The sequence below is a fragment of the Brachypodium distachyon genome, chromosome 3 (genome assembly GCF_000005505.3).
Source record: "Brachypodium distachyon strain Bd21 chromosome 3, Brachypodium_distachyon_v3.0, whole genome shotgun sequence".
NCBI classification, from domain to species: Eukaryota; Viridiplantae; Streptophyta; class Magnoliopsida; order Poales; family Poaceae; genus Brachypodium; species Brachypodium distachyon.
In genome coordinates this window covers 30,595,464-30,620,477 of record NC_016133.3, presented here as the reverse complement: position 1 = coordinate 30,620,477, position 25,014 = coordinate 30,595,464, and the positions used below count along the sequence as shown (strand labels likewise).

General features: G+C 48.9%; 2 protein-coding genes, 1 long non-coding RNA gene and 1 pseudogene across 5 annotated transcripts; 2 read left to right on the top strand and 2 right to left on the bottom strand.

The window, feature by feature from the left end:
* The first annotated feature begins 274 nt into the window (after window positions 1-274).
* On the top strand, window positions 275-1,856 carry LOC100846016 (annotated as a pseudogene).
* Window positions 1,857-2,831: 975 nt separating this feature from the next.
* On the bottom strand, window positions 2,832-4,650 carry LOC100845710 (flotillin-like protein 1). Its single transcript, XM_010236530.3, has one exon. It carries the CDS (start codon window positions 4,544-4,546, stop codon window positions 3,107-3,109), a length of 1,440 nt encoding a protein of 479 aa, XP_010234832.2. The 5' UTR covers window positions 4,547-4,650; the 3' UTR covers window positions 2,832-3,106.
* A 1,837-nt stretch (window positions 4,651-6,487) lies between these two features.
* LOC104583671 lies at window positions 6,488-9,316 on the bottom strand. Of its 2 annotated transcripts, none has more exons than XR_002965015.1 (4): window positions 8,958-9,316; window positions 8,763-8,834; window positions 7,449-7,515; window positions 6,488-6,893 (listed from the first exon to the last, which is right to left on the bottom strand). It is a non-coding gene; the product is annotated as an uncharacterized LOC104583671 (long non-coding RNA). The 2 variants fall into 2 exon arrangements; XR_731573.3 differs by having other exon boundaries at window positions 7,449-7,504.
* A 4,045-nt stretch (window positions 9,317-13,361) lies between these two features.
* Window positions 13,362-19,265, top strand: LOC100845411. Of its 2 annotated transcripts, XM_010236529.3 has the most exons (6): window positions 13,362-13,850; window positions 16,790-16,924; window positions 16,995-17,037; window positions 17,266-17,328; window positions 17,494-17,608; window positions 18,937-19,265. In XM_010236529.3, the coding sequence occupies exons 1-6, from the start codon at window positions 13,483-13,485 to the stop codon at window positions 19,065-19,067; spliced, it is 855 nt and encodes a 284-aa protein (XP_010234831.1). In that variant the 5' UTR covers window positions 13,362-13,482; the 3' UTR covers window positions 19,068-19,265. The 2 variants fall into 2 exon arrangements, with proteins under 2 accessions (XP_010234831.1, XP_003574075.1); XM_003574027.4 differs by lacking the exon at window positions 17,266-17,328.
* The last annotated feature ends 5,749 nt before the right edge of the window (window positions 19,266-25,014 follow it).

Below are 25,014 nucleotides of genomic sequence, written 5' to 3'. Positions count from 1 at the left end.
TGCCGGGTCGGCCCAATGGCCAGCCGCACGTTAACTCTCTGGAGGCCTGGAGGAGTGGAGGGGCTCCACCCCCTAGCTAGACTCTATCAGTTCCTAAATCGTAGCTCCCTGAACTCAAGGGATAGACTCGATTGTGTAACAGACTAACCGCGTCATCGATTAGCAAGCTAGCACAACAACTCTATATAAGGGCCAAATGCCTCGCCACCGCTTGCCACCTATTTCCATTCTCTCAGCACGATCCAACCACTTCTCGCCGGAGATCCTGAGATTGATGGCTACTTACCGTGTCGCCGATGCGTCGGAGTACCTGGCCATCACCGGCTGGGGCATCGACGACGTGAAGCTGGCGAAGAAGGCATGGGTCTACCTGGGCAGCGGTGCAAGAAATTCAGCATTTCGCCCGTCAACTACGAGTTCCAGGTGCAAGCAATGAGCGCCGAGAAGCTCCCTTTCATCCTCCCGGCCGTGTTCACCATCGGCCCCAAGATCACCTCCGCTGGCGCCGAGGAGTCCGACAAGAAGGACCTCCACGCCCATCTCCTCCTGTACGCCAAGCTCATCGCCCCGCTGCGCAGATCGAGGAGCCACGTCCACGAGCTCGTCAGGGGGATCATCGAGGGCGAGACCCGCGTGCTCGCCGCGGAGCTCACCATGGAGGAGATCTTCAAGGGCGCCAAGACCTTCAAGGAGGAGGTCTTCAACAAGGTGCAGCTGGAACTCAACCAGTTCGGCCTCATCATCTACAACGCCAACGTGAAGCAGCTGGTGGACGTGCCCGGCCACGAGTACTTCTCGTACCTGGGCCAGAAGACGCAGCAGCACGCGGCGAACCAGGCCAAGGTTGACGTGGCGGAGGCAAAGATGAAGGGCGAGGTCGGCGCCAAGGAGAGGGAAGGCCTGACGCGGCAGAACGCTGCCAAAGTGGACGCAGAGACCAAGGTGCTCTCGGCGAGGCAGCAGGGCCAGGGGCTCAAGGAGGAGGCCAAGGTGAAAGCTGAGGTGAAGGTGTTCGAGAATGCCAGGGAGGCCGAAGTCGTTGCGGCCAAGGCCGATCTAGCGATGAAGAAGGCCGCGTGGGAGAAGCTGGCCAAGGTAGCCGAGGTGGAGGCGTCCAAGGCCGTCGCCATCCGTGAGGCCGAGCTCCAGATGGAGGTGGAGCGTAAGAACGCGCTGCGCCAGATCGAGAAGCTTAAGGCCGAGCAACTCAGCGAGGCCATCGTGCAGTACGATACACAGGTACGCATCGTATACTGTATATATGTTACATCGATCTCACTCATGTTAATTTTCTGTGTTGTGCCAACATGTAGTACTTAATTGCTGATTTGTCGATGTAGGTTCAAGTGTCAAATGCACAGTTCTACAGCAGGCAGAAGGCGGCTGAGGCGGCGCTGTTCGAGCAGATGAGGGCCGCGGAGGCGCGCAAGGCGCAGGCTGACGCGCACTTGTTCGAGCAGAAGATGTCCGAGGACGCCAAGCTGTACGCCAAGCAGAAGGAGGCGGAGTCGCTGGCGCTCGTGGGCAAGGCCAAGACGGACTACGTGGCGTCCATGCTCCATGAGCTCGGCGACAACTACCAAGCGCTCAGGGACTACCTCATGATCGACGGCGACATCTACGCGGACATGGCCCGCATCAACGCCGGCGCCGTCAGCGGCATGAAGCCCAAGATCAGCATCTGGAGCAACGGCAACGGCAACGGCGGGGAAGAGGCAGCCGCTGGTAGAGCGATGAAGGAGGTGGCCGGGGTGTACAAGATGCTGCCGCCGCTCCTTTCGACGGTGCACGAGCAGACCGGGATGCTGCCGCCGGCGTGGATGGGCGCGCTGCCCATGAACGGCGACGCCAACTGATCGATCATGCGTCGTACTGGAGTTCGTTTTTGCGTGGCCCGTTTCATCAGATCGTCTGTTTTGGAATCCCGTGTCGTCAGTTTGCCACAAGCTAGTGTATTATTTTTTTCTTGAATATTGCGTTTCTATTTAGGTAATTCTTATGTTGCTTTGGGTCTCAGATTTTAATTCTCAGATTGTTACAATTTGTATCAGGGTTATATTTTTTTAAGTAAGTGAGCGGGCATGCATGGTCCTAAAACAATGCTTATGAGTTATGATAGATGAATTAATAATTCGAATTTTCCAGGTCTGCAAGCATACTCAAATATTATTCCAAAGTACGTATGTATAACGCCTCGTTAATTGAGAAGTTTCAAAAATCACGGACGTCGTCCGGCATTGGCCCTTTCGAGATGTTCATTTGGAGCAACTACCGATATCTAATTAAGTTGAACGTTTCTCTAAAATTGTAAACACAAAAATAAAACTTGTTGTCTTGCGGTCAGTTGGATTTTTCGTTATTCACTCGCACTTGATCTGTTTTTCTTTCCGAACAAAAGCTCCTATTCCTTCTCCTTTCTTCTTGCCCGGTATGGCGCTGCGGCGGTATTACTTCTCCTTTCTTCTGGCCGGTATTTCTTCTCCTTATTTTTGTTGAGAACTTGAGACTGAAGCGGCGGCGTGGCGCATGCCGGGCGGACGAAAATCCATCGATCCAGTAACCGCACAAATAATTCCGCCTCTTTTTCCGCAGATCCAACTTACCGCCCGCGTTGCCGGGATTTTCCGTTGAGCGCGCGCGCCGTCGTGACTAGCAAATGCACATTGCACAGCTCGGCCACATCTCTGCTGTTTTGGTGTGCGTTGGTTCCTGGTATTTTTCCAGAACCATGTCGTCGTTCGTAATTTTTGAAGATGGTACAGTAGTACACTTAATTTCCATCCATTAGATGCAGAATACGTCTTTGCATTAAAATTACACAACGAAATACATCGTCCGCCTCGTCTTTTTATTTAGCACGTGAATACAGTGAGACTTGCACAATCCAACCCAACTTCGCTGTTACAAAAAGAATGATATACACATATATGCACTTTATCTCGACTACGTAACTTCACAAATTCACCCAAATTTACATATCATGTACGATTGTGTGTACGCCACTCAGAATATATACGCACACGACTACACACGGAAGACGCACGTACGTACCTGGCGGTGAGACCGACCGAGCTTCACGCCCGGAAGAAATCAAGCTCGTCGTCAGCTAAGTCGTGGATGGGCCGGCGTTGAGAGTTCCCATCCACGCCGGCGGCAGCATCCCAGTCTGCTCGTGCACCGTCGTCAGAAGCGGCGGCAGCATGCTGTACACTCCGGCCACCTCCTTCATCGCCCCATTATTCCCCCCTTCGGCACCACCATTGCTCCACACGCTGATCTTGGGCTGGAGCCCCCTGACGGCATCGGCGTTGATGCGCGCCATCTCCTGGTACACCCCGGAGCTGACCATGAGGTAGTCGCGCAGCGCGCCGTAGCTTCCCCCGAGCGCGCCCAGCAACGAGGCCACGTACGCGCTCTGGGCCTGGCCCATGGCCGCCAGCCCGTCGGCCTCCTTCTGCTTCGCGTACAGCTCAGCCTCGGCCTCCCTCTGCCGCGCGAAGAACTCGGCGTCGGCACCGGCCCGCCGGGCCTCGGCCTGCTTCTCCTGCTCGAAGAGCAAGGCCTCTGCCGCCTTCTGCCGGTTGTACAGCTCCCAGTTGGCCTGCTGCACCTTCATCTCGTAGTCCACCACGGCCTTGCTCAGGTGCTCCGCCTTGAGCTTCTCCGTCTGCCGGGCCGCGTTGGTGCGCTCCACCTCCACCTGCAGCTGGGCCTCGCGGATCGCCACGGCCTGGGCCGCCTCCACCTGGGCCACCTGGGCCTGCTTCTCCCACCCGGCCTTCTTCATCGCCAGCTCCGAGTTGGCCTGCGCCACCTCGGCATCCCTCTCGTTCCTGAACACCTTCACCTCCGCTTCCACCCTGGCCTCCTCCTTGGACCCTTCCCCCTGACGCTTCACGGTGTACACCTTGGTCTCGGCGTCCACCTTGGCCGCGTTCTGCCGCGTCATCCCTTCCCGCTCCTTGGCGCCCACCTCGCCCTTCATCCGGGCCTCCGCCACGTCCACCTTGGCCTGGTTCACCGCCTCCTGCTGCGTCTTCTGGCCCAGGTAGGAGAAGTACTCGTGGCCCGGCACGTCCACCAGCTGCTTCACGTTGGCGTTATAGATGATGAGCCCGAACTGGTCCAGCTCCAGCTGCACGCTCTCGAACACGGCCTGCTTGAACGACTTGGCGCCGTGGAAGATCTGCTCCATGGTCATGGACGCCGCCAGCACGCGGGTCTCCCCCTCGATCACGCCCTTCACCAGCTCGTTCACGTGGTGGGAGAGCTTGTCGTGAGGGGAGATGAGCTTCGCGTACCGGAGGAGGCACGCTTCGTCGTCGGCGCGGGGGCCGATGGTGAAGACGGCCGGGAGCACGAAGGGGAGCTTCTCGGCGCTCATGGCCTGCACCTCGAAGGTGTAGTTCACCGGGGAGATGTCGAAGCGCGCGCATCGCTGCCCCGGCGCCAACCACGCCTTCTTCGCGAGCTTCACGTCGTCGATGCCGTAACCGGTGATCGCCAGGTACTCCGACGGGCTCGCGATGCGGTACACGAACCCCATTTTAATTCAGTACCCTGCTAGCTAATTAACTTCTTCTAGATATATGTATCGATCGAGTGCAGCAGCTACGTACCAGCTGGGAAACGGAGAATTGGATATGATCACAGCATGCACACGCAGCATGTTATATACGCGAGGCTGGTCAAAGCAAGACAACCCAATTTATCTAGCCCTGTATTTTCCCCGTCATTGCTGAGATGTTCTTCGTTTATTCCGCATTTCCGCTGGATAGCTAGGTTTGCTTCAGGCTGATGGCTTAGCGTGTAGTACGTACATACGACTAGACATAGACCTAGCGAGTAGCGACACTTATTTAGAGAAGATCAACGACCAAGCTTGAAGCTGGTGTGCCCTCGAATGAATCGATCGATTTTCCTGTCCATTTCCAACTGCGATGATGAGTAATTGCCAAAGAGATACGACATTATGTCCTTAGATCTTTCACATTCTGCGTCTCTTTTGTAGACGTACGGAGTATTATATTTGGAATATAGATTTTAGGGTCCCTAATATTTCATGTTTGTTCTTGATTAATATTACATTTTTTATCGGATTAGATTATGTTTTTAGCGTTGTCTTTTTTATACTCATCTCCTTGTTTTGAGATGATACTTCATACGTGCAAGTTGGGTATATATTAAGGAATATTGGCAGCTAATCTAGACCCTTAAATAGGAAAATGGCCGGTCTAAATTAATTTCAAAATAAGTAAAGAGCTAGGTGTACAGGTTTTTTAAAATCATCAATTTGATCAACTAAATATGGACGTATCGTATTATAAAAAAGTATACCATTAGATTCATGATCAAAATAACTTTTAGTGATATAACTTTTTTGTCATATAATTTGTATTTCATCGGTTAAATTTGTGACATAAGAACTCGCGCATGACTTGAAAACTCCAACGAAAGGCAAGTAGTAGTATATTGTCCTCTTCCGTGTCGATTGACCGACGCTGAAGTCTGCTTGAGGATTGGTCCTCTCTGTTTAAATGTCTGTGCAAGCATTGGGCGCGCAAATTCCACCGTAGAATCATCCGTGTGTTGACGTTGATTCGTCAACTGCCGACTTCAACTGGTACCCGGTATTCGACTCTACGTGCCGCAACTAGTTTTTCCTAGTTTAAAAGGTCTCTCCTTATTATACGAGGGAGTTTAAAAACGTTATAAACTTGGGTGGATCCGGACGTTGGTATTGACAATGTGGAAGCTGACATGATATTCCATCGGCCGAATCTTTTGAACCATTGGGTTCCGCGTGGAGCTTCGTTGCTCCTCATTCGAATTCTTGCATGTGTGGCCCAATTCAAAGGACGGCGTCTTCTTTCTTTACTGAAACTAACAATGATGCTGCTTACTGCTCCATTCTGTAGTGGAGAATTCAGTTGGCCATCTAGTATCGCTTTACCTTTATTGTTAATTCTGCTGGTATAGTCTTACTTTGCAAAACTGGAGTAATAAAGATATACAATACTATCGATCCTTAGGCCACTCACTACACAATGGACCAAACATAGGGGCATATTTTCTGCCGGCAAAGAGCACTAAAGAGGGCCAAAAAACTGCCGGCAAAGATTTTTTGCCGGCAGACGGGCCTGCCCTCTACATTGCCGACGGCAAATGTTTTTGCCGGCAGTTTCACTTTTCCCGGCAGTTTGTCTGCCCTGCTATCCCCAGATTTGCCGGCAGTCCAGTTATTTTCCCGGCAGAAAGATCTGTCCGCCGGCAAATAGTTTTCCCGACAGTTTAGACTATTCCCGGCAGTTTGGCTTATTCCCGGCAGTGCCTTTGCCGTTAAAGCAGATATTTTTGCCGGCAGTTATTACATTTCCCGGCAGATTGACTGCTGGCTATTCATGTCTTCCCCGGCAGACAAACTGCCCTTGATTTCCATTCCACTATTAAAAAAATAAAAACATATATAAATCTCCACCTCTCTACATTTATTCTTTATTTAATAACCCATTATCATCAACAGAATGTCTACATATGTTTGCCGAATTGTTCACACTGAACAGAAAAGTTTCAAGCATGGCCACACATAAACAAAAATGAGTACAAAATCTACTGAAGCACATAAACAAAAATGAGTACTCCCTCCGTCTAACAAAGGATGTCTCGACTTTGACCAAATTTGAATGCATCTATACACTAAATCATGTCTAGATACATACAAATTTTGATAAACCTGAAACATTTTTTGTTGGACGGAGGGAGTACAAATTATACTGATCTAAATCTACTGAAGCCTCTAGTAAAGTAGACATGACTGAAAACAGTGTCATTCCAGCAAGCCTCCAACACATGTACAAGAGTAAGCAATCTGCCATTTTATCTGACGTGGTCGCCTAAAAATTTTACAAGTGAGAGATCATGAGAGGATTGCTGAAAATAAAAATAGAATGAAAACTAGTAGAACAATATGACATGATTTTAGATTTGTGGAGCACAAAAGGCATGAACAGTTTCTAGTTTCAATATACTCCCCGAGCAACTTTAACTAAATCAAACGTTACTCATAAAGGAAGCAGTAAGCAACAGTATCAGAGAACCCATATTAGCACATCCCTATGCCACAGCCTGATCAAAATCACATTTAGCTAGCTCCCATTTTATACAGATCAGAGAACCCATAGTACTTATTACTCTTGTTGCAATCTGCCAGGGATCACATAAACCATACTTATCAAGCATGCATCAATGGTATAGCTGAAGCATGCAACAAAATGTGTGGAAACGCTACCAGCCTACCACAAACCAGATAGATGAATTAATTAAACTAAAGGTTGAACTTCATCCAGAAATAATCAAGTCAATAAAAGTGCTAGCAAGCACAACTACGGTAGTCCAAGCAAATAAAATTTACTTATCAAAACCAGCAACCAAGGAGCTAAGATACTTACTTAATTGTCCCGGTACTAGCTCAAATCAGTAGTATCCAGTACCACCCTTTTCTTAACTGAAAGTGCCCTTGAGAATAAAGTAAATATGAGTTACAAGAAATAATTCTTGAAAGAATCATACAGTTAGATAGTTCACGGCTAGGTCAATTTGTGAACAGACATGACCGATTAACGAAGCAACCAGACATGAGCAATTAGCAAAGCACAATTGACTTTCAACCATTTTGAAGGACTAGCTATTTACATACTGATGATGTTCTTATTTGTTTCAAAGTTCTTCTCAGGTTCAAAACAGATTCACCTGATTTGGTTCAGTAAGTTCTTCATTCAAAACTAAGTTTCAGGTTGCCACTAGTTGGTTCTTTTGTCTGACAATACTACAGTAGAAATACTATCTAAGATGCCATACTGGACTAGCTACAGTAATTTCGTTTTAACTCTTGTACTGAATCTGGATGGCTAGACCTCATTTTGTTTTAGAGGTTACTTGCTATATATATCTAGACACAGCTGCCCTATTAATCACCTAAAGACATATTGGTGTCCAGCTTATATATTGTCCACCGAAAACAGGGTGATAACCTGGGACCCTAAAAATATTTATTTCATGGCAGGGTAAGTAAAATGCTAGGGTCCTGATTGAGCCCAAGTGTACTCTGACTATATGATTTGAGTAAGCTATTCTAAATAGTTGAGCAATCACTGAGCAATCTTTCATACACACAGCAACACATACAACAGTTTTAACTTTTAAGCTCCAAGACAATTCTCTACTGTATTTTCAAAGATATGCTGCTTCGGATGTTCACATGAAGCAACTTCAGTTGGTCTATATATGATTGATTATAACTGCATGCAAGCAAAGAATATACACGCACAGAGGACTCAGCGTCTACAATCACTTGGAGCGAACCCAGCATCCTGACACCTACAGAAATCTTCTACTAGCAAGTTCTACCAGATGCTGCTATCAACCACTAAGCTTAAGTATTTATCTATGCACTACTACTTCACCTTTAACCCCCATCAATCTTCATTCCCCTTTTAACACTCTTACCGGTATGAGCAGGTTAGCATGTTAACTCAGAAATTCTCCCTTGAGCATCTAAATTGAAAAGGAACACAAAGAAAAGGAAACCCTGAAATCTAATAAAATTTACTTTCTAAAAGTTTCAGAACTTCTTGATTTCTTCTACTATTACCACGCAGAAGTGGCCACATTCATGACAGGGAGGAAAAGAATCGAGGGTTACCTTGGAGAAAGAGATAGATCGGGCCACATTCATGACAGGGAGGAGAAGAATCGAGGGTTACCTTGGAGGAAGAGATAGATCGATGCAGACCAGGGAAGAAGAGAGAAAACATGGGCGTGTAGTGGCTCAGTCGCTGCAGCAAACATACATACAAAATTCAGAACAGGAGAATCACAACTTGTGGAATCTGAAGAAACAAAAAGCAATTGGCATCTCAAGGAGGAGACAGAGCAATAGCAGTAGGTACTGAGCGCACCTAGCAGAAGCTTTGCTCTGTGAAGGGCGCGGTGGAAGGGAGCGACCTAGCGGACCAGATTAACGGTGATGGAGGGGCGTGGCGTGGTGGACGAGATTAACGGCGGTGGAGGGGTGTGGCACGGTGGCAAGATTAGACGGTGACGGATGGGCGCGGTGGCGGACGAGCACGGCATGGAAGAAGAGACGAAACGTCAATGGAGAGGTGCGGCGTAGCATCGAAACAGACGGCGGCCGAGGGGCAAGTGGTAGCGAGAAAGCGGCGGCGGAGGGCGTGGTGGCGGACGGGGATGAGAAAGCGGCGTTGTGGAAGGGCGCGGCGGAGAACGGACGACGGTGGAGGGCGCGTCATGGCGGCCAGATGAGTGGATCAAGGATTGGGCCGGCAGCGCAGTATCGTGTGGGACTAGTTTTAGGGTTCGAGGCTGAGCGCAAGTCTTGATACATATGTGGGGATTTTTTTTCGTTCCCCACTGAAGGCACGTGGACAGGTGCGCGTCCGCTTTCCTTTTCACTCTCAAAAGCCCTCGCCAACTGTTTGTACCGGCAGTTTGGCTGCCGGAAAATAATTTTGCCGGCAGTTTACCTGCCTCTGTAAATTGCCGGCAGTCAATTGCCGGGGATTCTTTATATTTACCGGCAGATAAGATGCCTTCTAATATTTTGCCGGCAATTTAGTTTTGCCGGCAGTTTGATTGCCTCTGTAAGCAGATTTTTGCCGCAGTTATTTGCCCTCACGTTTGGTCCGTCGTGTAGTGACTCCCAATGCATCATCCCTTAGGTGTTGTCTCTTCGCTCACAATAAATTAAATGCTAACAAACCATATCCCAATGCATTGTATCTTAAGGTGGCATCTAAAGTAGCAGTTAGTTAATAGCTTTATGAGAGAGAATTAATGACTTTGTGTTTGTTTGCGTGAAGAGTCACGAAGCCGACGAAGGTCCTCTGCCCCTGACCCGCCGCGTTAAGGCCTGGCAGGCCCTCCGTGGTGCCGGCGGCACTCCTCTACTCCTGATCCATTGCGGGCGTGGCTCGTCGCCTCTGCTCAGGGCCCTGCTGCGGCATCGGCCGCTACCACCGACTCCTAGCCTACATGGAGTCGTCGGCGGTCTCCTCCCCCTGGCCCTGGTCATTGTTGCATGTTGCTGTTCTGCCGTTCGTGCGGCTCGACAGGCGCCTCCATGGCGCTAGTTCCCTGCCCTTGATCTAATGCTCTGCCATGGTATGATTCAATTCGCTTCCCTTCCTTCCAATATGATGGAGGATGTGCTCGGTTCTTGGAATTCGCAGAGAAATCTGGGGCTTTTGTGCTATGACGCGGCGACGCGAGGGCGCCATTCACCTCCTTGGAGGGCGTCTGTTCTGGATTTCAGGAGAGCATCCATGATTTTGGGGGAAACCCCAGATCTGGTGTCACGGATCAGCAGCGGAGGCGTTACTGCGTCTTTCCGTCGTTTATGGGACAGGGAGACATCCCTAGTCGAATTTGCTTAGCTATGCTAGCTTCCATCTCCTTCCTTTGGGTGTGTTTGTGTTGTTACGTAGTCAGACGTGCATGCTAGCGTCACTTCCCCAATAACTCCCAGTCAGGCCCCTACTGGGATTAGACTACCCCTTTGCAGTGGTCGATGCTTGCAAGTAAGTTTCGTGTTCTTGGTGAAGTCTCGGCTGCCCATCGCCCTTCGTCGGCACAGTCAGCACACTATGCTTCGCATAGTTTTCGGGGCCGTCATGGCTCTTGAGATCGCAGTCAACGTTCGTGTTTGTGGTCTAGATTCGGTGTCGTGGCGCCCTTCGATAGCCTTTGTGGACCAGCTCTCAGTGATGGCATATCTTCAGCCGGCGAGGTTGATGTCTGCAGCGTTGTCTTGGTGTGTGACGCCCTTCGACTAGATACACTGGGTAATAACACTCGTTGACTTGCTGGTGCTCGGATCCACTCGGCTGCCAACCAAGCAGGTGGAGATTGTGCAACTGGTTCTGACTCGGCTGTGGCTTGCCCTTCGACGACGTCGGAGGCACTCCTCTCGTGCATGTCAGAGATCGTTTCTTCCATGGTAGTCCTCTAGACCTGTTGTGTTTTGACTTCGTAGTTTTGTATGAACTTTTGATCCCCCCCCTTGTAATATTTTGGTTCTTTGAAGTAATATATTCAGTATATTCAGGGTGGGTAATCCCGTATGAGAATGTGGCTTGTGTTTACGGTGCACCGGGAGTCTTCAGCTATGTGTGAAGGTATGTTTTCACTGTGGTTCACTATATACTACCATGGTTGGATCTTTACGACCATTATTTCTCCAATGAGTTGTCATACGTATAAAAGAACTATGTACACATTTGGCGTCACGTGTGTGCGTCGTCCGTTTCTTTCTCGCGCACATGTTATGGTTTGTCTAAAACTGTATTCCTTTTTATATTGAGATTATGAGGGTAAACCAACATGTACTCCTATGTGGGTAGGGGAGGGGCCGGAGAGTCCCAACACATTTCACTAAATTTGGATTGTGTATGAGAGTTATATAGTATCAAGGCCGAGCGTCAATAGCTGAGAGGATCTATCTCTGTTGTGACGGTGACTCTATAGGGCCATTGGCAACTCCATATTGCATAAATAGGGGCATTCGGCTCTATAGATTTTGGGAGCAAGTAATCTCCCACTGTCGATATGGGAAAGAAGAAGCGAGAGGGGAAGGGGTACTGGGTCTGTGAAAGAGAAAGATTGGGAAAGATATATGATTGAGGAGGCCGACCAGCTACCATTCCAATGACATCTGCATTCTGACGAAACGGCGATGGAGAGGAGTCCAATCCCTCCAGCATGGATGCCCCCTTGCGCAAGGGAATGACCATGGCTTGCTATTGCTAGCGATGGATGATGGAGAGTGGCTACATCTAACTAAAAGAGGAACAAGAGGGGAACGTGGTGGCAAATAATGCCATTAGAAAAGAGAAGGAGAAATGAGGAATGGGTCGGGGTCACATAGTAAGGCTAGAAAGCAAGCGTCGTGTTGTAGTCGTTTCAAGATACGGTGAAAGACCACTCGTTCGCATGTCTTTCAATTCGGTAGGATGGCATCAATGTGATGAACTTGTTAGGTCCGACTCCAGATTAGAAGACCACTTGGCATATACCTACATACTTCCACACCGTGTGGGTATAATTGGAGCGTAGGATGCATATGAATATATGGTGCATGTTCACATGTCGTGAAGGATGAGGTACAAGTGTATTGTCTGGTCCTTTTCATTAGATCGGTCTTTTGATTGCATTGGCTAGCGCACGAAACTCTTCGTGGTATCAGAGCCAAGAGGTCACGAGTTCGAGACACTGTTGCCGCAATTAAATTGCGACGCACTTTCGATCCACGTTTAGGCCTGAGGGAGCCACATGTGAGGGGGAGCGTTGAAGTATAAGTGGATCGTCTGGCCCTTTCCATTAGGTCGAACTTTTGGTTGCGTTGGCTAGCGCATGAAGCTCTTCACTAACGATGGTCGTCTGTAAAAGAAGTTTTGTTTGACTTGATCGGTACGTACTGGAAAAAGAACTCCTCCAACGGTTCTTCGTGCAATCATAAATGGCATTTCTTAAATAGAGCGTTAGAATTTTAGTTACATTGTTATCATCTAGTAGGAGTATGTATTATTGAAATCATGTGGATCAAAGATGCTTTTAGCTTGAGTGACACGCAAATAATGCCGGATTATTGGAGCTTTGCGATACATGCACCAGATGCCCCAAAAGAAGTGTCGTAGAGTCTAAATTGAGCACGATGAGCATCGGTCAATCGTAGGGGGTGAAGTTAATTAACCACCCAAAGGCCAAGGCGTCGCACTCATCGTCGTATTCACACATCGTATCGGCTGAATCAAGTGTTGCATCTCAGTTTCTCAGCCTGCAATGTTCTTAAATTTCCGAGTTCCGACGACTGTCGACCTGTTCGATATGAGGTCATTTTGGCAAGGAGGGACACGTCCAAAGTGCTCTACGAATGAAACTAGGCCTTCTTTTCACTCGAAAAAGATTGAACCTAGACCTGCCTACTTGGAGTTAACAAACAATAGTTCCTCCAGCCCAGATCAAGAATTCAAGATCCAGGCGTACATTTGTACCATTCCAGTCTCTCTGGCGTCCCCACACTGTGCACAGATCCTCCCAGTTCGCTTCGCTCGCCCCAGATCCGAACCTGCCGTTACTCACCCTTCCCCGAAGTCGTCTCACTGACACCGACGCCCCGAAGCGTCCTCTGCCCCCTGCGTCAGTGACACTCCACCTCCGGGCAAACCCCCCGCGTGCTTATCCAGATTCGCGCCCCCCCACACACAAGCCGCGCCCCATCCGTCCCCATCTCCGGCCCACCACCGCCCGTCCCTCGCCGCAGCCAGTAGCCGCAGGAGTAGGTGCGCCCCCCCCTCCACCTCCCGTCCCCTTTCCCGAAAGGAAAAACCACCCCTTTCCTCCTCGCACGCGAGGTGTTGTTCCAAGGAGAGCCGTAGTCCGTACAGGAGGAGCAGAGTAGGCGCTGCCATGTCGAGCGCAGCCTCCGGATCGGGCCCGGGCACAGCTCATGAGCCGGCTATGCAGCAACTGCAGGAGGTGGTCTTGGCTGCGGCTGAGGCGCCATCGCCGGCGCCGGGATCAGTGGTCGTGGCTGCAGCTGAGATGCCGTCGCCGGCGCCGGTATCAGTAGTCGTGGCTGCGGCTGAGGTGCCGGCGCACGGGGAGGTCGTCACCATCGTCATCTCGCACCCGGAGGAGGTTGCGCTCGAGCCGAAGGGCGTTGCCCCGGACTCCCCGGCACCTCTGGAGCCCGGGGGCGACAGCGCCATGGCCGCCGTGGCGGCCGCGAAGGAGGCGGAGCTGGCGAGGTCCGACAGCTTCGACGAGCAATGCAGGTAGACCGTCGGTACTGTGTTTTCTGCCCTGAGCGTGTGAAATCGTTGGATGTCTCGTAGGAGCTTTGTGAATTGCGAACCAGGGAGGGGACAGGAAAGGATTCTGGCTGAGGATTTCCCTGATTTGTGTGGTGACTACGTTGGATTTAGTAACTGGTCATCTCGTGATTGAATTATCAGTTAGGGCTTTGTCAATCCCTTTGTGAATTATCGCAGGAAGTCCATAAGGTTCTTCAACCTGAAGGAAAATGAGGTCCTAGGCCATGTAATTTACTCCCTCCATTCCATAATTCTAACACGCGGATTATGCACCCTCTCTAATATGCTCCTCCTTGGAGATTCTAACACGCGGATTATGCCGAGTATGCAGGTGATTCTCCTGCTTTGCTTTTAATGCGATCAATAGTCACTTAAAGATAGCTCATCAGTTATCACATCTGAGAAAGACCATGAAGGTGCTAATTCCTTAATGTTACTCCCTCCGTCTCATATTAAGTGACGAAATATTACATGTATCTAGACACTTTTTGGCTATAGATACATTCATATTTGGGCAAATTTGACTCACTTGATATGGGACGGAGGGAGTAGATTTTAGGCGTAGCATTATCCATTGTAAGCTACAACACCTAGTTGAGATTAACAGTGGAGGCCCTTAGTACTTATCGATTGAAGCCATTGAAGAAATCTGTGCCTGCTTAGTGTAAGCGTGGTGCAGGGCTGGAGGAGATGGTCGAACGTACCGGCATCTTTCAGGGCGCCACCAGCACTGTCCGATTACCAGTGTCGTTTTTGCAGTGGTGTCGATCATCCCACCACTTCAGCGCTCCCCTGGATCGGGTTTAGGGAATTTTGGGTTTTGTGGTCAGGCTTATCCTCATGAGGACGATGGTCCCGTGAGGGATACTGACTTACCTCTTAAGTAATGGGCACTGCGTGATGGGGGGCCAAAACTAACATTGGCTTGGTGCTCCCGATCAGGGCGTTGCTATTGGAGTCGTGGCCTGCTGGGGGCGTGTGGAGGGGGGACGTGGCTCCTCTCCTGCACCTTCTTGGTTTGTTTAGCCCAAGATCACTTCCAAAATTAATTCATTAGTATCTTCCTGATGTCCTTCCTCTAGCATTTAGCGCATATCTCATTAGTACTGGTTTCGCTAAAGTGCCACACTTCAGGATGAAAGTACAGTACACTTATTATGATGGCAAATGGAACACATTTAAATAAATTTTAGATGTCAATTGCTGAACCTGTCAAGCTACTCCCTCCGTTCCTAAATACTTGTCGTGGTTTTAGTGCAAATTTGTACTAAAACCACGACAAGTATTTAGGAACGGAGGGAGTAGCATTTAATAAATTTGGCTTGAAGTTTGAAGTTATCTAAGGGAGGAGCAAGATACCAATTCTTTGTTTAGCTCTAATTCTGATCCCTGGAAACTTGTAATATACGGGGGACAGCTCAACAGGTTAAGCTTCTCAATGTATTTGGGGTAACTTTTTTTTAAGAAGCAACCAAAATGATTGGTGTAATTGGAGTAGCTAAGGTCAAGGTTAGTAGTTCACCAATCAGGATCTAAGATCTTATCTACAGGAAGCATCATTGCTTGCAGATGGCTTTAATAAATTGGTCCACCTAGTTTAGCTCTCCAATTTGCTAGCGCACAGTACCAGACGATTTTGCAATTATCAGATCCACGTTAAGATTTGTGCACTTCTTCTCCACGGTTGATGGTGCATGAGCTCGCTAGTGTGGTTAGGGTCATGTGGTGGACTTTTGGCAGCGACAGCAGAGGCAAGGGAGGGGAGACCAACGGAATGGTTAGAGTTGCGAGGTGGAGTCGCCACTCCTACATCACCGAATGGTCAGTGTTGAGAGGGTTGGGTTTGAGGGATACGGGGCTGGCCGGCGAACCGTGGCGAAAATCTCATGGAGATGAACAAGAAGGTGATACGAATAGAAACAAAAAGCCGCTATAAGCTCCCTGAGTTCTTAGCTATGAAAGCCTAAAAGCTATCCAGCTGTTACATGGATGGTGTTGAAATAATGTAAGGCTGCATGCTGATGTTTGGTAATCTGTACTAGAGTTATTCTAATAGGCGACAGATTAAGGCTCAGCTTGCGGCTGCTGAGCTTATTTTATAATCTCCTGCAGAAAAATAGCCATGTAAGTAGAAAGAAATGGTTAAACAGACAATAAAGTTGGCAAAAGCTGTTTAGACAAACAAGATTATCATTATCCACTAGCAATGCCAAACTGTGTTAGTGTATTAACCATTTTATGATGTAGTGTTGTCCTATTGGGATGTTTAATTTTCTCACTACAAAAAAGCTTAGCAGGCAATAAGGAGAGGCAAAGTGTGCTTAATTATTTGCAGTAATACATCCTTTCTGTTCCTGTTGTGCCTTACTGGCTTAATTAATCCTGGTTATTTGTGTTAAAATTATAGCTATCTGTGGGAACCCTGTGTCTTGATAGTTATGTTTCTTATGATCCATTTAGTTATATGCCTGGATGATTCTTGTTCCTCGTGATTCATTTGCCAGAAACTTGACTTTTGCTTTCTTTGAAGCTTAACTATTTCCAATATAGACACCTACTAAAATTGATAGCAGCTAACAGTGCTCGGGGAGTTTGTGCTTTGGTCATGGGTTTGATAGGAGTAGTAGTACACAATGCTTTGGTGATAAACTGTTGTCTTGCAAAAATGATACTCCGTAATAAAGTTTTAACCAGTCCGTAGCTATGTGGTCAGCTTTTTCCTTGGTAGGCAATGTGTGCCCAGTATCTAGGTCTTGACAGATTTATAAACTGTGCACCAATAGGCCCTTCTTTGTTGCCACTGTACTGTATCTTCAAAATTTGCATTTCCTGTGACTTCTTTTCTGCTGTTTACCTTTCTATTTTTTATGAAGGCATAATACGTGATAATTCCACTGCAGAGTTTGTCAGCAAAATACGGAAGAACCTCTGGTAGACCTTGGATGCAGATGTCGAGGTGATCTTTCAAGAGCTCACCGTACGTGTATTGATGTTTGGTTCCGTACTAGAGGTTCAAACAAGTGTGAGATATGCCAGTAAGTCTTCTTTCTGACGGTTTTTGGCTGTTGTTAATTATTTTGTGCACTGAAGTTATTTACTTCACAGGCAGGTTGCTGTAAATATTCCCCCTCCAGAGACACAAGCAAGTGTATGTTCTCTACTTCAGACCTTATCGTATATCACTTTCAAGATGTTTTTACAAAATCTATACTTATTTTGAAGCATATGTCATTATGTTATACGATCTTTTATTGACTGCACTTTTGATTATTAACTGAAGATTGTACTGAAGTTGTAGTGGGCAATATGCTGCAAAAAAGTATAACTCGAGTTCCTCTTTCTGGTAGTGAAAATTTTATTTGTTTTCATTGAGCAGACAAGTTATTGGGTTTGGAGGGTTGATTCAGCTTATGGAAGGGGCCGAGGAGGAAGTCAAAGGGTATTTTTATGACCGTGGATAAGAAAAATGAAACAAGTGCATTAATTTGATTGTCTTGCTGGAGAAATATATTACCAATTAAATCATGACGTGCAAATCTTCCATTGTGCTAAACTCGTACACTTTTCCTGCTGCATATTTGATGTTTTTTCTTTGTGTATGTAGGGATGGTTTAGTCCACTATGGGTTGCATTTGCAATTCTGATTGGTGGTCTCTTACTGGATGTGCTGATATCTGTTTCTCTTGGTGTTTCTGCACTTCCTGTGAACATAATAATTGGTAAGGAAACACTATTTTGGTGTACCACATCCTAGTTCTAATACCACTTACCTTCCATTGACTTGGAAAGTGACATGGAGGAAGGATATTTCACAGTTTGGTCTGTGGCAACAAAGGAATGGGTTTTGACCTGTTCAATTAAGAAATAAATATCCCAACATCCATCCTATTGGTTGTCTTTAAAAAAGAGAGCAAAAATCAGATTATCTGCACTCCAGAACATGTTTTTATTTCCCAAATCCCAACAACACTTGGCTGCGTTTGGCATTCCAGTGGATTCTCACTATCACGTTTATTTTAAAGTTAGCAGGAGAACTGCTAAAATTCCATTATAGAAGAAAAGCTTATGGCTAAATTCAGAATTACCTAGGGGCCCGAAAAGACCCCCAAACTCACAGAGAAAATACGAAACACAACGCACAGGCTATCGCAGACAACGGCAGGCCTGGCCCAGAGAGAAGAGGAGGGGGGTCAGCCGGGATCAAAGGGGATTAGGCCACCCACCAGCTTCCAGTGTGTGCAAGACGAAGCCAGCCAGCGGGAGTTGCACCTCCTCAAAAGTGCGACATGTGTTCCTTCCAGAGCTCCCAGCATAATCCCGTTTGGTCGACCCGCTTTTGCTTATTCTATTGTTTGCCAGACCATTTTTTTTACCTACTTCAGTGTGTATTTTTCCGCTGCAGATTATAAAATAAGTTCCGTGCAACACCGTTCAGAAACTGCAAACTAAGCCTTAGTTTCTGTAAAGCAATATAACTAGTCAATAAAAGCAATATTGCAACAAGTTGTTAATGGAAATTGAGTAACACCTAATATCGTTGTTAATACTTTTTTACTGTCATCTCTCTTTCATCTTCCAAGTAATATAATGTTCAAGGAATGTCAGACCAATTATTTCAATTTGTCTGACTGTACTAATTTTAATGGCTTACATTTCTCAGAACTAAGGTATGTCCAGATTGGACAAACCTAAATGCAAATGAAGCGTATAAATAACTAGTGGATAATCTGGGGACATAGGTTTCTGCAAGAGTCATTCTCATTTTTTTCCCAGGAGTAGTGAATAGTAGGAATGCATGCAGCAGAGAAATCAACGAAAAATGCTGTTACCAAAAGATCATGTTGGTTGATTATTTTTTCCATCCGTAATCAATATTATTTTACTTGTAGGCTACCTTATCAATATGTTTGTTATACTTCATATTGTTGGTTCTACCTAAGGAAAGGCAGATTGGGAGTTACTGTTTCTATCTTAATCAACACTTGTGCATTGGTCCACATATAGAAGGTCCCGCATTCGATGTTCATTGACCCATTTATGTTTCCAGGCGTTCTCATCGTTCTCGGCTTGGGCACTGCCCTTCGACTAGCTCTCGAGTGCTGTCAGGAGTTTGGCTCGAGGAGAAGCATGCCAAGGATGGAAAACATGGCACCCAGTGGGTACCATCCTGGAGTGTAGGTAGACCTGTAAATATTGTAGGGGCACTAAGTTCGGGAAGTGCTCGGATTTTTCTTTTGATAGCTTGTAGTTCTCATTACAACGCTGCTCAACAACGAGCTTAGATTGAGAGCTTGTTTACAATCAAATCCTGACGATGTAAATATGCAGTTCCTGATACTTAATTTTCTCAAGCTCGTATTTGTTCTGATGCCATTATAGATAGCTGTCCTGCACCTTCTGTTTAATCATTTCTCAGGGTTTATGGTCCACCTGTCTGGGGCCATCAAACTGTGGATAACTTTGCCAAAAGACTTTGTTGTACTCCCGGGCCCAAAGACAGAAATTGGTTGTCCACTGTGGAGAAATGGCAATTGGATAGCGCACTTTGTACTAAAGGCATGAGTATTAGGACTTCTGATGAAATAAAAAGTCCAAGGAAACTTTCCTGGATGTGATGTTTGGATGGAAATTCAATATTCGAGATAATCCTTAGGAGTTCTTATGGAATGATGCCATGATGATTAGGACAACAGAAAAGGGGCATTGGCTTAAACCTCTCGATGAAGATTTTCCTTTACACATATGGCATATGTTGGCATATGTGGTCTAAGAAAATTCATGTCTATTTTAGGTAGCCAGATAAGTAGCTTTGCACTTTTTTTTCCTGTAAAATATGACAAGATATGATGAGACCCAATATGTTTTCCATGTACATGCGTTTCTCGTCTCATTAAGTTTTTTTATTAGTTTGTCGTAGCTCAATATCTAGATGAGAAGTTTTTCTCGTGAACCGCTGGAAGGAACTAACCAGGCTTGCTTTTCAATTATAGGCCTAAGTATGTATTTCTGTAGAGCTGACATGTTCTTTTGCGCTGGGGTGCAGTTCGGAGAATTTTTTTTGCTACACTGGCCCCTCTCTAATGAAATTGGCAGAAATGGCCTCCTCTGAAACGCAATGCCAAAACTGGCCTGGCGCGGAAAGATGCTTGCGCCAACTGGTATGGCGGAAGGGATATTCCGCCGATTGAATTGGGAGAAAGATGGTCAAAAGAAAAAAAACGTTGGCCGGCTTTGGCCCATGCCAACGCGAATGATGTAGTACTAAAAAAAAAAGGGAAGGAGACATCTCGTGATGAGAAAACAAACCAAATGGCGGTGTCCACAGCTTTTTCATCGAGTTTTGTGGGGCCCAAATAGCCTTCTACCACCAAAACCATCTTACCGACCATGCAATAGGGGGAATATCCCTTCCGCCAACCTAATTGGCGCTTGGTCCACGTGGTGCTTTCCCTCTCCGCCATACCAGTTTTGACAATGCATTTTGAAGGAGGCCATTTCTGCAAATTTCATTAGGCGGGGGCCAATGTAGCAATTCTCTCCGGTTCGGACGTGATTGGATCAACATGCCTGATCATTGAATCAGACTACTCTGCCAACATAACTGTTCGAGAAATTGACCGACTGAAGTGTAGTTGCCGGCGATCTGAAACTCACGCGAACACCTGGACTCACACACACACGCGAACTGGAAAGACCCAGAGAGAGACGTGAGGATCTGCCGCTGTATAAAACGTGCAGCTTTTCTGTTGCTTTCTTCCCTTTATTTATACCAGCATCGAAGTGATCCGGATATGCAGGAAACTACAGGCTGATCTCGCGAGCTTACCGGCCATGCCATCCCATGACGCTCGACGTGACTTCGCCACTAAACGCGCCACTCCCGGTTGCCATCGTGCCATCCCACGCGACCCGGTCGAAGCGCCTAACTCGCTAGTTAAAAGCTACTGAAAATAACTGACGAAACTGACGGGCGCGAGGTGTGGACATATACACACTGCTCGGCCAATTATTCAGCTAACTCTAACTGAAAGTGCTAACAGAATGGGCAGCGGGATTATTCAACAAATCACCCCCTTAAGCCCGATGCCCTTCAACTCACCTCCTTCACTCCAAGCAGCTGTCGCTGGGGGATAAGCTTCATCGTCGAGAGGGAAACAGCCCGGATCACCAGCTAAGGCCCCTAAATGACCGCTCAGTGATAAAGGAGGTGGGGGTGCAAAGACAGCCAGGAGGTTTGCCTAGAAGCAGCCACCCTTTAAAGAGTGCGTAATAGCTCACTGATCGAGCGCCCTTGCGCTGAAGATGAACGGGGCTAAGCGATCTGCCGAAGCTGTGGGATGTCAAAATGCATCGGTAGGGGAGCGTTCCGCCTTAGAGGGAAGCAACCGCGAAAGCGGGGGTCGACGAAGCGGAAGCGAGAATGTCGGCTTGAGTAACGAAGAAGCTTTTCTCGGTTTATCGAATGCTGATACATAGTGCAATATGGTCAGAACAGGGTGTTGCATTTTTTAATAAAAACCCTGGAAAGAAGCAATTCAATGAACTTGACACGCCCGAGTGACTTGGTGAGGATGTCCGCCAATTGATCTTCGGTACAAACATGATCCACATCCACCTTGCCCTCCTCGATGCACTCTCTGATGAAGTGAAAGCGAGTATCAATGTGTTTGCTCCTCTCATGATGCACAGGATTCCTGCTTAGGGCAATAGCAGATTTATTATCCACAAGAAGTTTCACCTTCTGTGGATCTTTGCCAGTAACCTCTCCCAACAGTCTGCTCAACCAAATGGCCTGACAAGCTCCTGTTGAGGCTGCGATGTATTCCGCCTCACATGATGACAGAGCAACAATATTTTGCTTCTGAGATGCCCAAGACACAACACTGGAACCAAGGAAAAAGACTGTACCGGTGGTGCTCTTTCGGTCGACAACATCTCCGGCAAGGTCGCTATCACTGTAGCCCACGATCTCCTCCTTTCCTCCAGACTTGTACACACAGCCATAGCTATTTGTGCCCTGGACATACCTCAAAATTTGCTTCACTGCAGCGCAGTGCTGTTTCCCTGGCGCCTCCATGAACCTGCTGATGATGCCAAATGAATATGCAATATCTGGCCGGGTATTCACTAAGTAACGCAGGCTGCCAATGATGCTGCGGTACTGACTTGCATCGATCACCTCCCCATCTACCATCTTACCAAGCTTCAGACGATTCTCCATGGGAGTATGGCAGGAGTTGCAATCACCCATGCCGGCGGCAGCAAGGATCTTGCCGGCATAGCTCGACTGGCTCAATGTGATCCGATCATTCTCCTGCATCACCTCAATGCCCAGATAGTAGCTAAGCAACCCGAGGTCGCTCATTTGGAACAAGTCATGCATTTGCATCTTGAATGCCTTGATCATGCCGGCTGCTGTACCTGTGACGATGAGATCATCCACGTACACTCCCACGAGCAGAAAATCCTCTCCCTCGACACGCCTGTACAACGCATGATCAAGCTGACAGCGCTCGAAGCCCAGCGACTCCAGGGAGGCATCAAGCTTCGCATTCCATGCTCGCGGAGCTTGCCGCAGCCCGTACAGAGCCTTCTGAAGTCGCAGAACCTTGTTCTCATTGTTGTGGTTGATGAAACCAGCAGGTTGATGCACGTACACCTCTTCGAGTAGGTTGCCGTTGAGGAAGGATGATTTTACATCCATGTGATGGACCTCCCAACGCCGGCGAGCAGCCAGCGCCAGCAGCAGCCTCACTGTCTCGAGGCGTGCCACTGGTGCAAAGACTTCGTCGTAATCGACGCCCTGTCTCTGCGCGTAGCCCTTCGCCACCAGTCGGGCTTTGTGCTTCACCACGGCACCGGCAGGATCGCGCTTGACCTTGAAGACCCACTTCAGGCCGATCGCACGCTGGCCTTCAGGGAGCGTCGCCAGCTCCCACGTGCCGTTGTCGCGGATGGATTTCATCTCGGACTCCATCGCGGCATGCCAGGCGCTCTCCTCTAGCGCCTCGTCAACGCTGGCTGGTTCCTCTGCTGCAACCATGCAAAGTTCTCCAAAATCGAGCTCATTATGATACCTAGGGTTAGGTTTAAATATCCCCCTCATGCCTCGCGTGCATCTGATGGGACGGCAGTGGAGGTGGGTGGCGCGGGGATGGAGGTCGTGGGCGAGGTTGGTGATGCTGGAGGTGTCGTGCATGCCGAGGATGTAGACGATGGAGTCGATGTAGCAGGTGTAGTGGGCGATGCCGCGGCAGGTGCGGCAGGGGCCGGTGTAGACGAAGTAGACGCCGGCGCAGCCACCACTGGATCGTCCGAGAACGCCACCTGGAATTGATCGAGGCCGTCCGCTTGTGACAGCGACGCGCCCCAATCCCACGGCCGATGCTCCTCAAACACCACGTCACGCGTGATGTGCAGGCGCTTGGCCACTGGATCAAACACAAGGTAGGCCTTGGCACCATCCTCGTAGCCCACGAACACACCGCGGCCAGCCCTGTCGGAGAGCTTCGTGATGCCCGGCCCGGTGAGCTTGAAATGGGCCAGGCACCCGAACGTGCGCAGGTAGTCGACCTTGGGCTTCTTCTTCCGCTAGGCTTCGTATGGCGTCATGCCCTTGAGGCTCATTGTAGGCGACCGGTTCAGAATATGCACCGTCGCCTTGACAGCTTCAGCCCAGAACATGGGCGGCATGTCCATGGACTTCATCATGCTTTTGGCCATCTCGATGACAGTTTGGTTTCGCCGCTCCACGACACCGTTCTGTTGCGGAGAATAGGGTGCCGTGGTGTTGCGCCTGATGCCTCCTTCCTCACAGAACCGGGCAAATTCGTTGGAATTGAACTTGACGCCCCTGTCCGTGCAGAACGCCCTGAGCTTGGCTTGCCGGTCTATCTCAGGGAGAGCCTTGATCTTGCGGAAGTAGCGGAAAGCCTCGTCCTTGCTCCTGAGCACCTCAAGCCACATATATCTACTATGATCATCAACGATCAGCAGAAAAAATTTGTTACCGCTCGAGGACGCCGGCGTGATTGGTCCGCAGAGGTCCCCGTGCATTAGGTCGAGCACCTTGTCTGCACAGTACGGCGAAACGCGCGGGAACGGGGTTCGGTGCATCTTCCCGATCTCGCACCCATCACAGAAGTGCTCGATGTGGTCGATCGTCGGCATCCCCCGTACCATGTTCTTGGCGCCAAGATCGTGAAGCGCACGAAAATGGAGATGGCCAAACCTGGCATGCCACCTCCATGCCATGTCGTCTGCCATAGCAGCCAGCAGGCACACCGGCGTGGCCATGGTGAGCTGGATCGGGTACAGCCGGTTCTTGGCGCGTGTGACGCGCGCCAGCAGCTCGTTCTCCTTGTCAAACAGCCGCAGCTCGCCACCACCGATCCTGGACTCGCACCCGACCTCGTCAAGTTGACCAAGGCTGATGATGTTGGTGCGCAGCTTCGGTATGAAGTAGACGTCCGTGAACGCCCGGTGCTCGCCATAGCGTCCGGTGAAAAAGACTGAGCCGTGCCCATGAATCTCAACAAGAGATCCATCGCCGAACTTCACCGTGCCGCCTACCGTGTCGTCGATCTTGGACAGCAGATCACGGCAACCCGTCATGTGGTTGCTGGCGCCGGAGTCGAAGTACCAGCGCCGGTCGTCGGTAGGCACCGGGATCAGCCGCTCCTCGTTCAGGAACACGTACTCGCCGGCCACCGCCGAAGCTTCTTCAACAGCGACCACGGACGGCGCCCGTGACAACACCGGCGAGCTTGGGGCCGAGTCATGCACGTCCACCACACATGCGGCTAGCAGTACCGCCGGGCGATCATCTTCCTCGGCCTGTGCGATGTGCGCCTCAGCCTGCTGGTTTCGCCGGTCGCGTTCGCGCTTCCGGCACTCCTTGGCCCAATGGCCGCGAATGCCACAGTAGCGGCAATCGCCCTTTCGGCGTGGAGGTCCATCGTCGCCTTTTGCTTGGCCACAATCCGTGGCCGGTGATTTTTGCTTGTCGCCGCCTCTTGGCCTCCGATCGCCGGAGCCTGACGATCCGGCTCCTCGGTCGCGCTGCTTCTGGCGCGCTGACCACTGGTCCTCAGTGAGCAGCAGCTGCGCGCCTGACGTATCTGCC